Raw genomic sequence first — 17,321 nt, forward strand, 5'->3', positions numbered from 1 at the left:
GAGGATGCCATCACGTACAGGGACTGAGACCCTGGAGCCTGTATTGATCCCCTAGGGCTGCCCTAACAAAATACCACAGACTGGGTGGCTCAAGCAACAGAAATTTATTTAATCACAATTCTAGAGGCTGGAAGTCCAAGATCTCTTTGTCATAGGGTTTGATTTCTTCTGAGGCTTCTCCTGAGCTTGCAGATGGCTGCCAGATTCTCCCTCTGTCCCCTTATGGTTGTCTCTCTGTGTTGGCTGTGTCCCGATCTCCTCTTCTTTTGTTGTTTTCTTAAAGATTTACTTTATTTTAGAGAGATGACCCACGCAAGTTCATGCGAGAGCAGGGGAAGGAAAGAGCGAGAGGAAAAGCATCTCAAGCAGACTCTCCAGCTGAGCGCAGGGCTGCCTTATAGCCCTCAGGCATAGCCTCATAGCCCTCAGGCATAGCCCTGAGGCATCATGACCTCAGTCAAAACCAGGAGTCTGTCGGCTAACGGAGACACCCAGTTACCCCCAGTCTCCTTTTCTTATAAAAAAGACACTACTCATATTGGATTAGGGCACATCCTAATGACATACATTCCTTTCCTTCCCTTCTTCCGCCCTCCCCCTCTTCCCTCTCTCCCTACTTCCTCCCTTTCCTTTTTTCTTTCTTTTGTTTCACTTGAAAGAGAAGCACAAGCAAAGGAAGCAGGAGAGGGAGAAGCAGGCTCTCCACTCAGCAGGGAGCCCAGTGTGGGACTGATCCCACCTGGGATCACGATCTGAGCTGAAGCAGATACTGAATCAAATGAGCCACCCAGGTGCCCCCTCAATGACATTTTAACTTAAATGCCTCTTTAGAAGTCCTATATGGCCTTAAGTATAGTCATATTCTGAGGTACTAGGAGTTAGAGCTTCAAGATAAGAATATGGGGTTGGGCCGCCTGGGTGGCTCAGTTGGTTAAGCAGCTGCCTTCGGCTCAGATCATGATCCCGGCGTCATTGAAAACCGGAGCTAAAATCCATACTGCTCTCTCTTTCCCCCCCACCCCACACTCCTTGCAAAAAGGCAAAAAAATTTTCAAGTCTTTCTTCCTCAGTTTCTGTTCTCAGTGAATTTCCACCAGTCTCTAATGGTTTTACCTGTGAACAAAAACACAAACTCTTGGCCTTTTCCAGGTGCAAATAAGTGCTGTTCAAAGAGGGGTCACCCACACACTTGCTGCTGAGTCTTGCGCAGTGCCGGCTTTCCAAGGCCCCAACCGACTCGTTTCTAAGATACCAAAAGGTATCTTCCACTTTCATCTGGTGTACGAATCGCCCGTCGGAGATAAACTGGTCTCTGCCCTCACAGATTCTAGGGCCGCCAAATATAATCACGGAAAGGGAGGAGCAGAGCGGGTTGTGCGCCTCCCATTGGTTCCAGCTGCCCAAGAGCTTGAACTACGAGCGCCCCGCGCTGGACAACTCCTCTACTACATGCACAAAGTTTTCTGTCTGCATCTGGGGTTGTTCTGGAGGAACAGGAGTCTCCTGCTGCGGACGTGAGCAGGTAACGGTACCAATCAGCAAAGATCGCGGGGAGGGGCCTTGGTTAAGGCGGTCTTTGAACCTTCCGGCGGCTGCCGCTCTTTTTATTGAAACCCACAGGACTGTCAGAACTGAATGCCGGGCTGCAGAAGCCGGCCCCTCTTTGTCCTCTGGTCCATTTCTGCTTGGAGCTGCCCATACTACCTGCCTTGAAGTCCACTGGCATTAAAAAGGGGGACTGGGTGGGGACAGGATTGGGGAAAATGAGAACGTCAAGGACTTAAGACCTCTGGCAAAGTCGCTCAGACCCACAAGGGACTTTGGACCAGCAAAATCCGGTTGATCTGAGAAGCCTGGGCATTACTGACACCCAACCCGCTAGTAAAGCTCAGGAATCCAGATCTCGACGCGGCGGAGGTAGGGCCATACGAAGGTGGCGATTTCCCTCCCCAGCCAGAGCGCCGCGCCTTTCGGGGCCACTTCCGACTGGGATGTGGAGGTCGTCCGCGCACAGCGACGCCGCGCGACTCCCCGTGGCTTAAAAAAGCCAGCCAGGGGTTGGGTGGCTCAGTGGGTTAAAGACTCTGCCTTCGGCTCAGGTCATGATCTCAGGATCCTGGGATCAAGCCCCACATTGGGCTCTCTGCTCGGCGGGGAGCCAGCTTCCCCGTCTCTCTGCCTACTTGTGATCTGTCAATAAATAATCTTTAAAAAAAAAAAAAAAAAAAAAAAAAGCCAGCCGGGGTGCCCACTGGATGTCAAGTCTCTAGCGTCGCACAGAAACTCCGTTGTCTCGGGCCTCTCTCGACCATGAAATCCCATTTTCTCTTCCCAGACAGCTTACAACCTGGGTCACGGTGGAGCGGCTAAAAGACCACCCCACACCCATCAGTAAAGCGAGCGTGCACCGCCATTTCGCAGAAGCGAAACGGAGGAACCTGGCCGCCGAGAGAGGGAAGCTAGCCAACAGGGAACCTGGATCCGGCTCGTGGCCTTTACGTCACAGGTCATGAACACTCGTCTGTCCCACCCTCCCGCGATAGGGAAGCGTCCGCCGGCAAGAAGCGGACAGACGACTTAAGTGGCACAGCTTCTTTTAAGTGCTGTCGTGGGTGGCTCTGAAAAGAGCCTTTGGATGGGATGGAACCTCGAACCGAGCCGAGCGCTCACTCAAGCCCGCTCCCCGCGGATGCGGCGCGCCAGCTGGATGTCCTTGGGCATGATGGTGACGCGCTTGGCGTGGATGGCGCACAGGTTCGTGTCCTCGAACAGCCCCACCAGGTAGGCCTCGCTCGCCTCCTGCAGCGCCATGACCGCCGAGCTCTGGAAGCGCAGGTCGGTCTTGAAGTCCTGCGCGATCTCGCGCACCAGCCGCTGGAACGGCAGCTTGCGGATCAGCAGTTCGGTGGACTTCTGGTAGCGCCGGATCTCCCGCAGGGCCACGGTGCCCGGCCGGTAGCGGTGCGGCTTCTTCACGCCGCCCGTGGCCGGCGCGCTCTTGCGGGCCGCCTTGGTGGCCAGCTGCTTGCGCGGGGCCTTGCCACCCGTCGACTTGCGGGCCGTCTGCTTCGTGCGAGCCATACCAACCAAATCACCACCTCAACCGCGCCGCCGCAGCCACACTAACGCCCCCTCCGCCCGCCGCCCCACTTTTTATAGGCACCGACTGTCTCCGATTGGGCGAGACAAGACTTGAAAGTCCCGCGCTGCCTGCCCATTGGCCGTGACGTCACCCGCCCTGGCGTCACCCATTGGCTTGGACAGAATCCTCCCTTCCTCGCCCGCCCTCCTCACTCTCCAGTTTGCCAACAGCCTTCCGCACCTTGTTTTTCCTTTCTTTTCGGCGGGCGGGGGAAGGGCGTGTTAGCTCGCAACCGGGTCAGAATGTTGTTCCTCCCCAGCCCTTCAACCCCCTAGAACACGCGGCTCCCCGTTCCTTCCCACGCTGTCTCCCCAACTCGACCTCAAGCTTGCGTTGGCTCCGTCCCCCAAAACGCCTTCTTACCTTTGCAGAGCCCCCTCGTTCCGTCAGGCGGAACGCCTGTCGGGGCTTTTCAGGTCGGAAAGTGGTCTCACCTCATCCCCTCAACCCCTCCGCCTTCCGGGCGCGAGATCCCGCCTCCAGGAAGCTAAGTGGAGGCCCGCACCGCCGCTGCCAAGGCCGTCCCACACTTTTACTTGACCAACAGCCGGCTCAGGAAAGCCCAGGACCAGGTCTGCCGCACTCCCGCAAACTGCCCGCTCCCTTGCCGGCCGGCAGGAGTGCACGTGTACGTTGGGCCAAGGCCTCGGGAAGCGGGCCAGCTGCGCCCTCGGTCCCCCACTTAAGACTTGAGTCAGGAGCCGCCGGACAGTACCCCTCTCCCTGCGTCCAGTCCTAAGGTCTACGAGCCACCCAACAAAATCAAGATGGTCGAGAGCTCAGGGTTGGGAGACGAGCAACCCCTTCCCCTCGCCTCGCCTCGGGGTCTCCGAGGGGATCGGCCCACTACCCGCAAAGGCAGAACGGAGCAAGCTGGCTACTGTAACAACTCTTTTACTTGAGAGAGTGGGTGGCTCTTAAAAGAGCCTTTGATTTCACAGGTGTCCTCTTCCACACCAGGGCTGGCTGGGCTGGCCGGCCTCACTTGCCCTTTGCCTTGTGGTGGCTCTCCGTCTTCTTGGGGAGCAACACGGCCTGGATGTTGGGCAGGACGCCGCCCTGGGCGATGGTGACTTTGCCCAACAGCTTGTTGAGCTCCTCGTCGTTGCGGATGGCCAGCTGGAGGTGGCGCGGGATGATGCGCGTCTTCTTGTTGTCTCGGGCCGCGTTCCCCGCCAGCTCCAGGATCTCCGCCGTCAGGTACTCCAGCACCGCCGCCATGTACACCGGCGCGCCGGCCCCCACCCGCTCGGCGTAGTTGCCCTTGCGCAGCAGCCGGTGCACTCGGCCCACCGGGAACTGCAGGCCGGCGCGAGACGACCGCGACTTGGCCTTGGCGCGGGCCTTGCCTCCTTGCTTGCCACGACCAGACATGACGACCACGCTCCCGCAAAACACCTCCCGCTAGGCCACCGACAAAGTCGCCGCGCGCCACCCCGCTTCACCCTTTTATAGGCAGAACCCGGATTGTCCACCCAGCCCTTCCATTGGCTGAAGCGCATCTTTGTCCTCACGGCCAATAGTGTGGCTCGGCCAGAATCCGCTCATTTCCATAATCTCGTCCCCCCGCGCAGGAGCGCCGCCGAAAACTCGCGAATCACCACGCAGCCCAAGCACAGCCTTAATTTGCCTACGGCCTCTTTAAGTAGCGAGGCGCTTCCGGCCGCCTGGGCCTTAACTGCGCTGCGTGCGCCTCCGGACGTCTCTCGGTTGTTGCTCGCGCTTCCCGCTCTGCCCGAGCCGGCCAAATCCGCTCCCGCGCCCAATAAGGGCTCCAAGAAAGCGGTCACCAAAGCCTAGAAGAAGGACGGCAAGAAGCGCAAGCGCAGCCGCAAGGAGAGTTACTCTATCTACGTGTACAAGGTGCTCAAGCAGGTGCACCCGGACACCGGCATCTCGTCCAAGGCCATGGGCGTCATGAACTCCTTCGTCAACGACATCTTCGAGCGCATCGCCGGCGAGGCCTCCCGCCTGGCGCAGTACAACAAGCGCTCCACCATCACGTCGCGGGAGATCCAGACGGCCGTGCGCCTGCTGCTGCCCGGCGAGCTGGCCAAGCACGCCGTGTCCGAGGGCACCAAGGCGGTCACCAAGTACACCAGCTCCAAGTGAGTCCCCGCCGGGAGGCGGCGCTCGCCCGGGGCGCCGGCCGCTTCGCTCCAAAGGCTCTTTTCAGAGCCACCCATCTTAATGAAAGAAGCTGTTCACGTGCTGTATTGTGTATGTATGACTCCTATGTTGGGGCGTTTCTTTTCTAGTACATTAAATTCATGCGTGTTGCGTTCAAATGTCCGTCTTTGTCCTTTTCAGTCAAGCGCTAGGATAGTTTATGCCTAGTTGGTGAAAAACGAAGCGGGGTGTAGGTATGATGTGGCTTGTTGGAGAGGACTGTTCTTGAAACTGGCTTTGGTTTTGCTACGTGCAGTTGAACATATACACTACTACGTGAATTGCTTTTCATAAGCTTATTTATGCACGATGAGATAGTCGTTAGGATAAAACCAGCAATTCTATTGTACCAGTTGGCAAAAGGGTGGTGGTACTTAAATATTTCATTATGTATGGAAAAAGTGATGGCTTTTATATTTGGTTCCAACAAATCCCTCGAGTCGAGATCTTCGATTCACAAACACCTCATATTCATGGAAAATTCTCCCATTAGGAGAATTGAAGCTGATTTTGATAGAGAAATTAACCCTTCCTGATGGTGCCTTCTCTCCCCCTAATCAAATCCCACAAAACCTGCCTAAAATATGGAAATGGTGATTTCCTCCAAGAACTGTTTCTTAGATTAAAGGCTATTTTCACGTATTAGGAACGAAAAATGGGTAATTTCTGAAGTAGGAAAGAGACTCAAATGCTAGAGGAGCAGAAAGCCCTATATGGTTGGCAAAGTGAAAAGGAAGTTGATTAGCTTGAGAGTTTGTTCTCAGTGTTTAGGGAACTCTTGGATTGTTTTTAAGGCAGGGATCTGTTATAACCTTAAAAAAGATTACGCTGATTGCTTAGGGGTCATAGACCCTAGGTTGCCCACAGTAGGAGCAAAAAAAAAAAAAAACAAACAAAAACAAAAACCAATTAGGAGGCTATTGTAGTGTTGCGGACTAGAGCAGTGATTCCTGAAATCTGGTCTCCAGATCAGGAGCATCAGCATTACCTGAAAAATCTATTGAAAGTGAGAAGTTCAGGCCCTGATAATCTGTGTTAATAGATCCTTTGGGTGATTCCAATGGGTGCCTAAGTGTGAGAACCCCTAGAAAGTTTAGACACTTTGGATAGGAATACAGTGATGGTAATGGTCATGGTTAGCTATGTTGGAATTAGGATTATATTTTGGAGGTAAAATTGACTGGTCTTGGTGAGGAATAAGATTATATAAGAGCAAAACTACTAAGTTTTTGGTTTGAACAATTAGTGCTGTGTGGGTTTTTTTGTTCTTTTAAAGATTTGTTTATTTGAGAGAGAGTGTGTGGGTGGTGTGGACAGCCAGGGAGGGAGAGGGAAAGAATCTCAAGGAGACTCCCTGCTGATCAGGGAGCATGAGGCAGAATTGATCCCCCAGACTCGGAGATCATGACCTAAACTGAAATTAAGAGTCAGATACTTAACCGACTGAGCCCCCCAGAACGCCTCTGAACAACTGGGACTGTAAATCAAAATAGAATACTGGGAGGCATCTGGGTGGCTCAGTCGTTAAGTGTCTGCCTTAGGCTGGGGTCGTGATCCCACTAGAGGAAAAAGTACATCCACAGGGGAGAATCGGAGAACTGAACCAACCACTCATGGAATTCAGCCAAACTGGAAGCCCTGTTCTACCTTCGGACATCCAGTTAAGCCTGTTTATCTGACATACTTTCATTTAAACTAGTTTGAATCTTGAAATGTTTGATAAATAATAACATAATTTCCCAGCATAAACAGTGATAGACCGTTTGTCCCAAAAGGTCTCAAAGAGGTTAAATGAGGTAGATAAGAAAAAAATAGAGGTGCTCCAACTGCACATTTGGACCAAGTCTCCAAGTTAAATTAAAATCAAGGGGCGCCTGGGTGGCTCAGTGGTTAAGCCGCTGCCTTCAGCTCAGGTCATGATCTCAGGGTCCTGGGATCGAGTCCCGCATCGGGCTCTCTGCTCAGCAGGGAGCCTGCTTCCTCCTCTCTCTCTCTCTGTCTGCCTCTCTGCCTACTTGTGATTTCTCTCTGTCAAATAAATAAATAAAATCTTAAAAAAAAAAAATCAATATTTCACCAGGGCCAGAGATTAATATTACCATCCAGGAGGATTGTCTGGGATTTAAAGAAATCTGAGATTTTATTTAAAAACTTAATGTAATTCTGTTACTAAAAATCTTAGTCTTTGTATGAGTTTTTCAGGGCTTCTATAACAGAGGGCTAAAAACTGAGTGGCTTAAAACAACAGGAATTTGGGGCGCCTGGGTGGATCAGTAGGTTAAGCCTTTGCCTTCGGCCCAGGTCATGATCTCAGGGTCCTGGGATCAAGCCCTGCATTGGGAGCTCTGCTTGGTGGGGAGCCTGCTTCACCATCTCTCTCTGCCCGCCTCCCTGCCTACTTGTGATCTCTTTCACTCTCTCTCAAATAAATAAATAAAATCGCTTAAAACAACAACAGGGATTTATTCTGCCGTAGTTCTGGAGGCTAGGAATCTGAAGTCAAGGTGTTGCCAGGGCCCGGTCCCTCTGAAGGCTCTTAAGGAGAATCCTGGTTTTTTTTTCCCAGCTTCTGGTAGCTCCAGCGATTTTTTTGACATGTGACTGCATAACTCCGACCTCTAGCTCAGTTTTCTTCCTGTGTGTTTGTACATTTTCATGTTCATAGTCACATGGGATTTGGGCCCACCCTAATGACCTCATTTTAAATTGATTACAGGCAAATCTCATTTTATTGTGCTTTGCAGATAATGCATTGTTTACAAATTGAAGGCTTGCACCAACCCTATATGGAGGGAGCCTATTGGCATCATTTTTCCAACACCATTTGCTCACTCAATGTCTCTATCACATTTTGGTAATTCTTACAATAGTTCAAACTTTTCATTATTATTGTTATGGCATCCTGTGATCACTGATCACAGCTTGCTGAAAGCTCAGATGATTGTTAGCATTTTTATCAATAAAATATTTTGTAATTAAGGTATATATATCAGAGTTTTTTTTTTTTACATAATGCTATTGCACACTTAATAAAATACAACACAGTGTAAACATAAATTTTATATGTACTGAGTAACTCAAAATTTCATTTGATTTACTTTATTGCAATATTTGCTTTATTGTGGTGGTCTGGAACCTAACCCACAATATGTCAGAGGTATGACTGTACATCGCTGCAAAGACCCTACTTCCAAATAAGGCCACATTCTAAGGCCCTGGGGAGTTAGATTTCAACATATCTTTTCAGAGGACAAAATTCAATGCCTAACAGTAGTCAATAGCTGTGGTAAGCGGCACATGGCCCCCAATTACATGCACATCTAAGTCCGTAGAATCTGTGAATGTTACCTTATATGGCAAAGGGGACTTTACTGATACAATTTTGAAATAGGGAGATTATCCTCAATTATTTGGGTGAGCCCCAAATGTAATCACCGGGGTCCTTATCAGAGTAAAGCAGAAGGGTCAAGGGCGGAAAAAGGTGATGACAGCAGAGAGAGATTTGAAGATGATTCGACACCTTTGAAGAGGAAAGAAGGGACCATGAGCAGAGAAAGGTCCCCGCCTACAAGCTGGAAAATGCATGGAAATGGAGTCTCTCCCTAGAGCCTTTGGAGAGAGTACAGTCTTGGTTTCCACTTGGTAAAACTGATTTTTTATTTCTGATCTCTAAAACTGTAAGAGAATACATATGTGTTTAAGCCACAAAGTTTATAATACAGTTAGTTGACCCCTGAACAACACACTTGAACTGCACAGGTCCACTTGTACACATTTTTTGAATAAATATGGCCCAGAACTCCAAATGTATTTTCCTTATGATTTTAATCACATTTTCTTCTCTTTAGCCTACTTTATTGTAAGAAAATAGTATATGACACGAACTATGTGTTAATGACTGATGTTATCAGAAAGCCTTCCTTCCAGTCAACAGTAGACTAGTAGTCCTTTGGGGGGAATCAGAATTCACATGCAGATTTTTGACTGCTCAAGGGTCGGTGCCCCAAACCCGTTGTTGTTCAAGGACCAACTGTAGGCGGTGTTGCCAGTGCCCCGGCGGAGAAGCTGAGGTCATCATTGAATCTGAAATACTTCAGGAAGATACAGAGTGGTTTCTGCACTGTAGACAATGAAGTGTGTTGTTGTGGGCAATGGTGCTGTTGGTAAAATATGTCTCCTGATATCCTACACAACAATCGGATTTCCACCTGCCCATGTACCGGTTGTTTTTGACAAGGATGCAGCCAGTTACGATTGGTGGAGGGCATATGCTCTTGGACTTCTTGACACTGCAGGGCAAGAGGACTGTGAAAGATTACGGCCACTGAGTTATCCACAAACAGGTATATTTTCATCTGTTCGTCAGTGGTCTCACCATCCTCATCTGAAAATGTGAGGGAAAAGAGGGTGCCTGAGATAATGCTCCATTGTCCAAACACTCCTTTTTTGCTTGTTGGGACCCAAATTGATACCTGAGATGACCCCTCTGTGACTGAGAAACTTGCCAAGAACAGACAGAAGCCTATCACTCCAGGGACGGTTGAAAAGCTGGCCCGGGGATCTGAAGGCAGTCAAGTGTGTGGAGTGTTTTGCACTGGCACAGAAAGGCCTAAAGAATGTATTTGACGAAGCAACATGGGCTACCTTGGAGCTTGCCGGACCAGAGAGGAGCCACCGGTGTGTGTTGCTGTGAACGTCTCTTCAGAGCCCTTTCTCTATGGCTGGTGTCAGCATCACACTAAAAGCAATTTTAAATCAAACTCAAGATTAAAAATCATTTTTGCAATAATGACAAGTGTCTGCACCTACCCACATGCACTCATGTGAGACAAGGCCCGGACGTATGATTCCTTTACCCCTCTCTAATTTGAGTAATTGTGTATTGTCAGAAAAGTGATTAGTACTAGTTATTGTTTTGTCATTTGTTTAAAACAAGACATGCTCGTGATGACTCTAGCAGATTAATGTGGGATCTTGAAGTTCTTCCAGGCTCCATCCACTCTGGAGAATGATCTGGGACATTTAATTTTGTTTGTTTGTTTCTGGTTTTGGTAGGCAGTGGGGTGGGGTACAGGAGTGTGTGTGGGGGGTGTTTTTATTTAGTCATGTTTTTAAAATTCATTAACCATTGGACAGCCCTTAAGGGGAGGAGGACGAATTGATTCCACATTCCACTTCCTAGATCTAGTTTAGAAAACTTGTTCTTCACCTCGTGCTCTTAGGAAGGAGTAGAGTAAATGCCTCATTTTAAATGAGGCATCATTTATAATGAGGCATTTACTGAACCACCCAGGCGCCCTAAATGTCTCATTTAAAAATGTACTCCTTCAGGGGTGCCTAGGTGGCTCAGTGGGTTAAATAAAGCCTCTGCCTTCGGTTCAGGTCATGATCTCAGCCCCTGAAGTGGGCTCTTTGCTGGGGCGGGGGGCGGGGAGCCTGCTTCCCTTTCTCTCTCTCTCTCTGCGTGCGCCTACTTGTGATCTCTATTAAAAAACAAACAAACAAACAAACAAACAAAAAAACCACAACCCACTCCTTTTTGAAAGCTGTCTTTTCTCTCTACCCTTGAGTAGGTCCAGTATTTGATGAAACTCACGAAAGTTGGTGGAACATGTCTTGCCCCTCCTCTCTTCTAGGATGCACACTCTATATGTGACTGTGACTTTCAAGGAAATTTGTTTGCCATTTGCTGATTTTTTTTTGAAGTTAATTGATAAATGAAGAAAAGTATTGTGCCTTTGGAAGTACACCAAATGGATTGAGTACGTAATTAAAAAACATTTTTTCCCCTGTCAGTCATTGTCTTACATGCTTAGCAGAGATATCCAGCTTAATAGTGTACAATACAGTGTTCCTAGAATACAGCTGAAGACCTGGTAAATCGAGGAAATGTGAGGGGTGGCTCTGGGAGACAGATCTTTGGAATGATGCACATCCTCTTTCAAGCTGGGAGGATGAAGAAGCTGGGGGGTGTGGGTGGGGTGGGGAGAACATTTAACAACAGGAGACCAGTCAGGGGAATCCCCTTGTTTCTGTTTTGCATATGAGGAACCCTAGAGTAGCTATTTGAGGGCTCTAATTTAATTAAAAAAAAATCATGGAGTCTTAAGACTCTGTGAGTGTTAATAAGAATTTTATCCACTTACTTTGGTTGCAGTTTCCAGTTTTTTAAAAAATGTTTGGGTAATCTTCTCCATCTTCCCCTAATCCTAATTCTTGTAGATTGATTACTGTTGAACCAATGCTTCCTCCTGTCCCAATTCTTTGTATATGCGTTCTTTTCAGATGCAAATTAACATAACAAATAATAAATAACAAATTAACAAAAAACCCTTCACCAAAAAAAGAAAAAAAAAAGATCAACTGTAATTTGTTACAACTGCAAAGACTATTTCCAATAGGCCATGGAAACTAATACAACAGCTATATATAGGATATTTTTTTCACAATTGAAGAAATTTGAATATAGATTGTATATAACTTAATATTAAGTCGGGATTAAATTTGTTGTATGTAATAATGGTATGTAGTGATATAGGACAATGTCTTTATTTCTAAGGGAGAAATGCTAAAGTGTTTAGGGAGAAATGTCAATGTTTGCAACTTATTTTTAAATTATTCAAAAAATGTGTAAGTGTGCATGAAAAGTGATAAAGCAAATGCAGCAAATTGTGACAATTAGTGAATCTAAATGAAGATATGGTTGAAGATCTACTTTTTTTTTCAATTTTTCTATAGGTTTGAACTCCCCCTTCTTGAGAATTTTTTTTTAATTGTGATTAAAGACTTTAAGTATGACAGAAACAGCTTTCATAGACATTATCATCCATTTTATTTTTGCAATAAAACAAATCTATGTTAACTACATAGTAGTTAACAAAACTATGTTAACTACACTTTCGTCAAGAACATACGATTTTTCATCTCATTAAAGGGCTTATGTATGTTTGGGAGTGATCATCCATCTACTAACTAGAACTCTGAATGTTATCTCTCACTCATCATACTTGCTCTACTCATTAAAGATTACAATGACTTGGGGTGCCTGGGTAGCTCAGTGGGTTAAGCCTCTGCCTTCAGCTCAGGTCATGATCTCAGGGTCCTGGGATCCAGCCCTGCGGGCTCTCTGCTCAGTGAGAGCCTGCTTCCCCCTCTCTCACTGCTTGCTGCTCTGCCTACTTGTGATTTCTGTCAAATAAATAAAATAAGATCTTTAAAAAAAAAAAAAGATTATAGTGACTTATGTGATTGCACTAGTCCAAGGATGCTCCAATTACATTGGCTTAGACATTTGGTTATTCTGAAGTTGAAAATGAAGTTGCATAGGGGAGTTTAGTCAAATTTGGTCTCAGTAGACCAAAACTAAGTCATTTCCAGGAAGAGAACACATCTTGACATGTTCTAGTGATTCTAAGTGCTTTCAGAAAGAGACAGCAGATCATCTACAAAAGAGCAAGAACCAGACTTTCTACCTCTAACCCCTTTCTCTTCCCTGAACTCCAGATTATCATATTTCATATTCCCATTTGGGAATTTGGTCATTCCTATCTGATTCCTACTTGATATTTCCACTCAGATAGCTCCCAGGAGTCTCACAATTTTGTCCGAAATGGTACTTTAGATTTCTCCCTCCAAACCTACTCATCACTCATGTCAGTAAATAGCAGCTCTTTCTGAATGCTCTGTCCAAAAACCTGCAATTAATCCTTTATTCTTCTCCTGTCATAACCTACATTCAGCTCATCAGTTTCAATTAAAATATGTCTTCACTACTTCTCAGATCTCCAGTGATACCACCTATCTCTCTCCTGCTATTACTCTTGCTCTCCTATAGTCTATTTTTTAACATAGCATCCTCAATGAGCTTTAAAAAAAAAAAAAAAAGTCAAATAATGTCGTTACTCTGATCAAACTCTCCAAAGGCACTCCAACTCACTTGGAGGCACTCACAAAATCTTTGTGGTGGCCTATGAAGCCTCTCTATGGCCTACATGGTCTGACCTTCAGCTACCTCCCTGATCTCTTCTCCCTGCAGATATTCTCTTTGCTTGCTGTGTTTCAGCCTTACTAGCATTGCTTATTACTTGAACTCCCCAAACATGTGCCTGCCCCAAGGCCTTTGCACTTGTTTCCCAATTCTTAGAATCCATTTCCCCAAGGTAGGCTATGGCTCACTGTCCTATCTATTCAGGCCTTTGCTCAAATATTAAGTGATCAGACCTGTTGTCCACACTGGATTCCATATTCTGTAGTACTCCATAGACCTATCATTCCCTGATTATATTTCTTCCATTTACTTCTTTTCAGCATCCACCAATGAACACATAGCTTTATGTGGACAGGGACTTTTTCTTCTCTGTTTACTGCTGCATCCCCAGCATGTTTTATTTATCTGAGGGTGCAAAATATGATTCCCCCCCACACCTTTATTGCAGGAAGTGGTGTGCACCAATACTCATGGTGGAGCCTGAACAGATGTCTATTTTGTTTTCATACTTGTTAAGTGTAAAATTTGATGCCAAAGGGAATTACTGATGGATAATATAGTTACACTGAGTCATCTCCACCTTTAAGAATTAGCTATTTTTGCTTTCCTACCCAATATTCAGAGAATCCTCAGAACCAAACAGTGATGACTCCCTCCCCAACATGTAATTACAGCATCTGCCCAACATCCTGTGTGCCTTAAAATGTTTTCATTATATTCCTACCCTGTAAACTCAAACCTCCATTTTCTTTTCTCCTTCCCATTTCCATGCTTCAGCCTCCTGCCTAATCTCTTAGTAGATTCAAGCAAAGGCACATGCAAAAGCAGGAAGATGTTTCCTGGGGTCTAACCATTGGAAAGAAGGGATGGATTCAGTAGAATACTAGGAAATAACTTACTGTTTTTTAAATAGGCAGGGCAGACAGGAGGCAATAAAAATCATGCTGGAGGATCATATTTGTGATTTTATGTGGGTACATGAGAAAGAGTATGCACAAGGGGATGAGCTAGGACACCTGCAGTGCACTTAACATTTTTTTTTCCAGGAAGTTTTAGTTTTACACCTTTATTTTAGTATCTGATTTTCTGTTCTCACTTGACCTCTTTAAAATGTGTTTTCAAACACCAATGAAGGTAGAAAGGCAAAGTCCTATGCTGTATTTAGTGCCCTGAATTAATGAGGGGATATATGAAACTAATTTTCTAAATAGTATTATAAAGAGTTCTGGGAAAGGACAATTAAGGAAAAAGGAGTAATTGTCTGGGTGGTGACTGAAAATTCCAACAGGTTCTTACAGACTAATATGGCAACTATATAGACAGTATGTCAGTGGTTATCAAATATGTGAATCACCTGGAATGTTCCAGAGGTTGTCCATCCTTGCCTGTTTCCCTCAGTGCCCGTGATCTGGGTTCAGTGGAAATGTGTGGCTTTAGGGATAAACAGACTGACTGATTCAGGGTCAAATGGCCTCAAATATTAGGAAGCACTGCTTCTAAACATCCAGTCTCAAAAATGGAGAAAGCCCATTTTCTCTAATATTTAGTGCTTCTATTTTCAGAGAGGAAGAAAACACAACTGTTCCAAGAAAGTGACATTTTTCAGACTTAAAAGTTTTGACAATGTTGAGTTCCTGGACATTTTACGATTAGCAGGCCCAGGTTCTGGAAATCCCTGAGAATCTATAAACCCTCTACTTTCTTCTTTTTCCAGATTGTTAAATATCAAAATTACAACTATGGGGAATTGTGTAACTTTTTAACACCTGAGCACTTACAGATTAATCTAAGTGCCCTTTTTATTACCCGACAATCTAACGTCTCCAATTTGAGAAGTACGTACGGACTCCGTGTACCTGAAAGGAATACTAAACTGGGACAGGAGAGGTATGTAAACTAGAAATTACTTACGACAGAATCCAGATATCGAGATACACGAAAAGGAAAGAGGTTCTGAGGTGGTTTCAAAAGCACTGCTTCGCATTTATAACATGAATTTTTCACAGCAAGGAAAATGCAGTCACAAAGTACAATCCCAACTAATTGCTTTACAGTAAACACTCCTTAACACTAATTCCCACAATCTTTGAGACTTACGTTGACTGCCACGCATCGCTAACCGTTTGTTATAGGTGTTACTTTTCAGAATGAATACACCTAGCCTCTCCACCATGCAGAAAATCAGGACCCATCTTGGGTTTCTTTCTTGTTCTCCAAAAGAAAACACTGATATTGCCTAAGTAGATAAAACTAAGTGCTATAAAAAGAAGTATCTGAATATAAGTAGAGAAAAAACTGCTTCTTTCACGGAGAAAATGGGTGGCTCTGAAAAGAGCCTTTGGAGCGAAGCGGCCGGCGCCCCGGGCGAGCGCCGCCTCCCGGCGGGGACTCACTTGGAGCTGGTGTACTTGGTGACCGCCTTGGTGCCCTCGGACACGGCGTGCTTGGCCAGCTCGCCGGGCAGCAGCAGGCGCACGGCCGTCTGGATCTCCCGCGACGTGATGGTGGAGCGCTTGTTGTACTGCGCCAGGCGGGAGGCCTCGCCGGCGATGCGCTCGAAGATGTCGTTGACGAAGGAGTTCATGACGCCCATGGCCTTGGACGAGATGCCGGTGTCCGGGTGCACCTGCTTGAGCACCTTGTACACGTAGATGGAGTAACTCTCCTTGCGGCTGCGCTTGCGCTTCTTGCCGTCCTTCTTCTAGGCTTTGGTGACCGCTTTCTTGGAGCCCTTCTTGGGCGCGGGAGCGGATTTGGCCGGCTCGGGCAGAGCGGGAAGCGCGAGCAACAACCGAGAGACGTCCGGAGGCGCACGCAGCGCAGTTAAGGCCCAGGCGGCCGGAAGCGCCTCGCTACTTAAAGAGGCCGTAGGCAAATTAAGGCTGTGCTTGGGCTGCGTGGTGATTCGCGAGTTTTCGGCGGCGCTCCTGCGCGGGGGGACGAGATTATGGAAATGAGCGGATTCTGGCCGAGCCACACTATTGGCCGTGAGGACAAAGATGCGCTTCAGCCAATGGAAGGGCTGGGTGGACAATCCGGGTTCTGCCTATAAAAGGGTGAAGCGGGGTGGCGCGCGGCGACTTTGTCGGTGGCCTAGCGGGAGGTGTTTTGCGGGAGCGTGGTCGTCATGTCTGGTCGTGGCAAGCAAGGAGGCAAGGCCCGCGCCAAGGCCAAGTCGCGGTCGTCTCGCGCCGGCCTGCAGTTCCCGGTGGGCCGAGTGCACCGGCTGCTGCGCAAGGGCAACTACGCCGAGCGGGTGGGGGCCGGCGCGCCGGTGTACATGGCGGCGGTGCTGGAGTACCTGACGGCGGAGATCCTGGAGCTGGCGGGGAACGCGGCCCGAGACAACAAGAAGACGCGCATCATCCCGCGCCACCTCCAGCTGGCCATCCGCAACGACGAGGAGCTCAACAAGCTGTTGGGCAAAGTCACCATCGCCCAGGGCGGCGTCCTGCCCAACATCCAGGCCGTGTTGCTCCCCAAGAAGACGGAGAGCCACCACAAGGCAAAGGGCAAGTGAGGCCGGCCAGCCCAGCCAGCCCTGGTGTGGAAGAGGACACCTGTGAAATCAAAGGCTCTTTTAAGAGCCACCCACTCTCTCAAGTAAAAGAGTTGTTACAGTAGCCAGCTTGCTCCGTTCTGCCTTTGCGGGTAGTGGGCCGATCCCCTCGGAGACCCCGAGGCGAGGCGAGGGGAAGGGGTTGCTCGTCTCCCAACCCTGAGCTCTCGACCATCTTGATTTTGTTGGGTGGCTCGTAGACCTTAGGACTGGACGCAGGGAGAGGGGTACTGTCCGGCGGCTCCTGACTCAAGTCTTAAGTGGGGGACCGAGGGCGCAGCTGGCCCGCTTCCCGAGGCCTTGGCCCAACGTACACGTGCACTCCTGCCGGCCGGCAAGGGAGCGGGCAGTTTGCGGGAGTGCGGCAGACCTGGTCCTGGGCTTTCCTGAGCCGGCTGTTGGTCAAGTAAAAGTGTGGGACGGCCTTGGCAGCGGCGGTGCGGGCCTCCACTTAGCTTCCTGGA

General features: G+C 48.0%; 3 protein-coding genes and 3 pseudogenes across 3 annotated transcripts; 3 read left to right on the forward strand and 3 right to left on the reverse strand.

The window, feature by feature from the left end:
- Positions 1–979: 979 nt before the first annotated feature.
- Positions 980–3,229, reverse strand: LOC131809834 (histone H3). Its single transcript, XM_059137255.1, has one exon. It carries the CDS (start codon positions 3,079–3,081, stop codon positions 2,671–2,673), a length of 411 nt encoding a protein of 136 aa, XP_058993238.1. The 5' UTR covers positions 3,082–3,229; the 3' UTR covers positions 980–2,670.
- A 791-nt stretch (positions 3,230–4,020) lies between these two features.
- LOC131809836 (histone H2A type 2-A) lies at positions 4,021–4,585 on the reverse strand. The gene has a single exon (XM_059137257.1). The coding sequence runs from the start codon at positions 4,514–4,516 to the stop codon at positions 4,124–4,126; it is 393 nt and encodes a 130-aa protein (XP_058993240.1). The 5' UTR covers positions 4,517–4,585; the 3' UTR covers positions 4,021–4,123.
- On the forward strand, positions 4,515–5,434 carry LOC131810573 (histone H2B type 2-E-like; annotated as a pseudogene).
- A 1,939-nt stretch (positions 5,435–7,373) lies between these two features.
- LOC131809832 (cell division control protein 42 homolog) lies at positions 7,374–10,565 on the forward strand (annotated as a pseudogene).
- A 4,692-nt stretch (positions 10,566–15,257) lies between these two features.
- Positions 15,258–16,427, reverse strand: LOC131810574 (histone H2B type 2-E-like; annotated as a pseudogene).
- Positions 16,354–16,921, forward strand: LOC131809835 (histone H2A type 2-A). Its single transcript, XM_059137256.1, has one exon. The coding sequence runs from the start codon at positions 16,426–16,428 to the stop codon at positions 16,816–16,818; it is 393 nt and encodes a 130-aa protein (XP_058993239.1). The 5' UTR covers positions 16,354–16,425; the 3' UTR covers positions 16,819–16,921.
- The last annotated feature ends 400 nt before the right edge of the window (positions 16,922–17,321 follow it).

This window comes from Mustela lutreola, chromosome 10 (genome assembly GCF_030435805.1).
Source record: "Mustela lutreola isolate mMusLut2 chromosome 10, mMusLut2.pri, whole genome shotgun sequence".
Lineage (NCBI taxonomy): Eukaryota > Metazoa > Chordata > Mammalia > Carnivora > Mustelidae > Mustela > Mustela lutreola.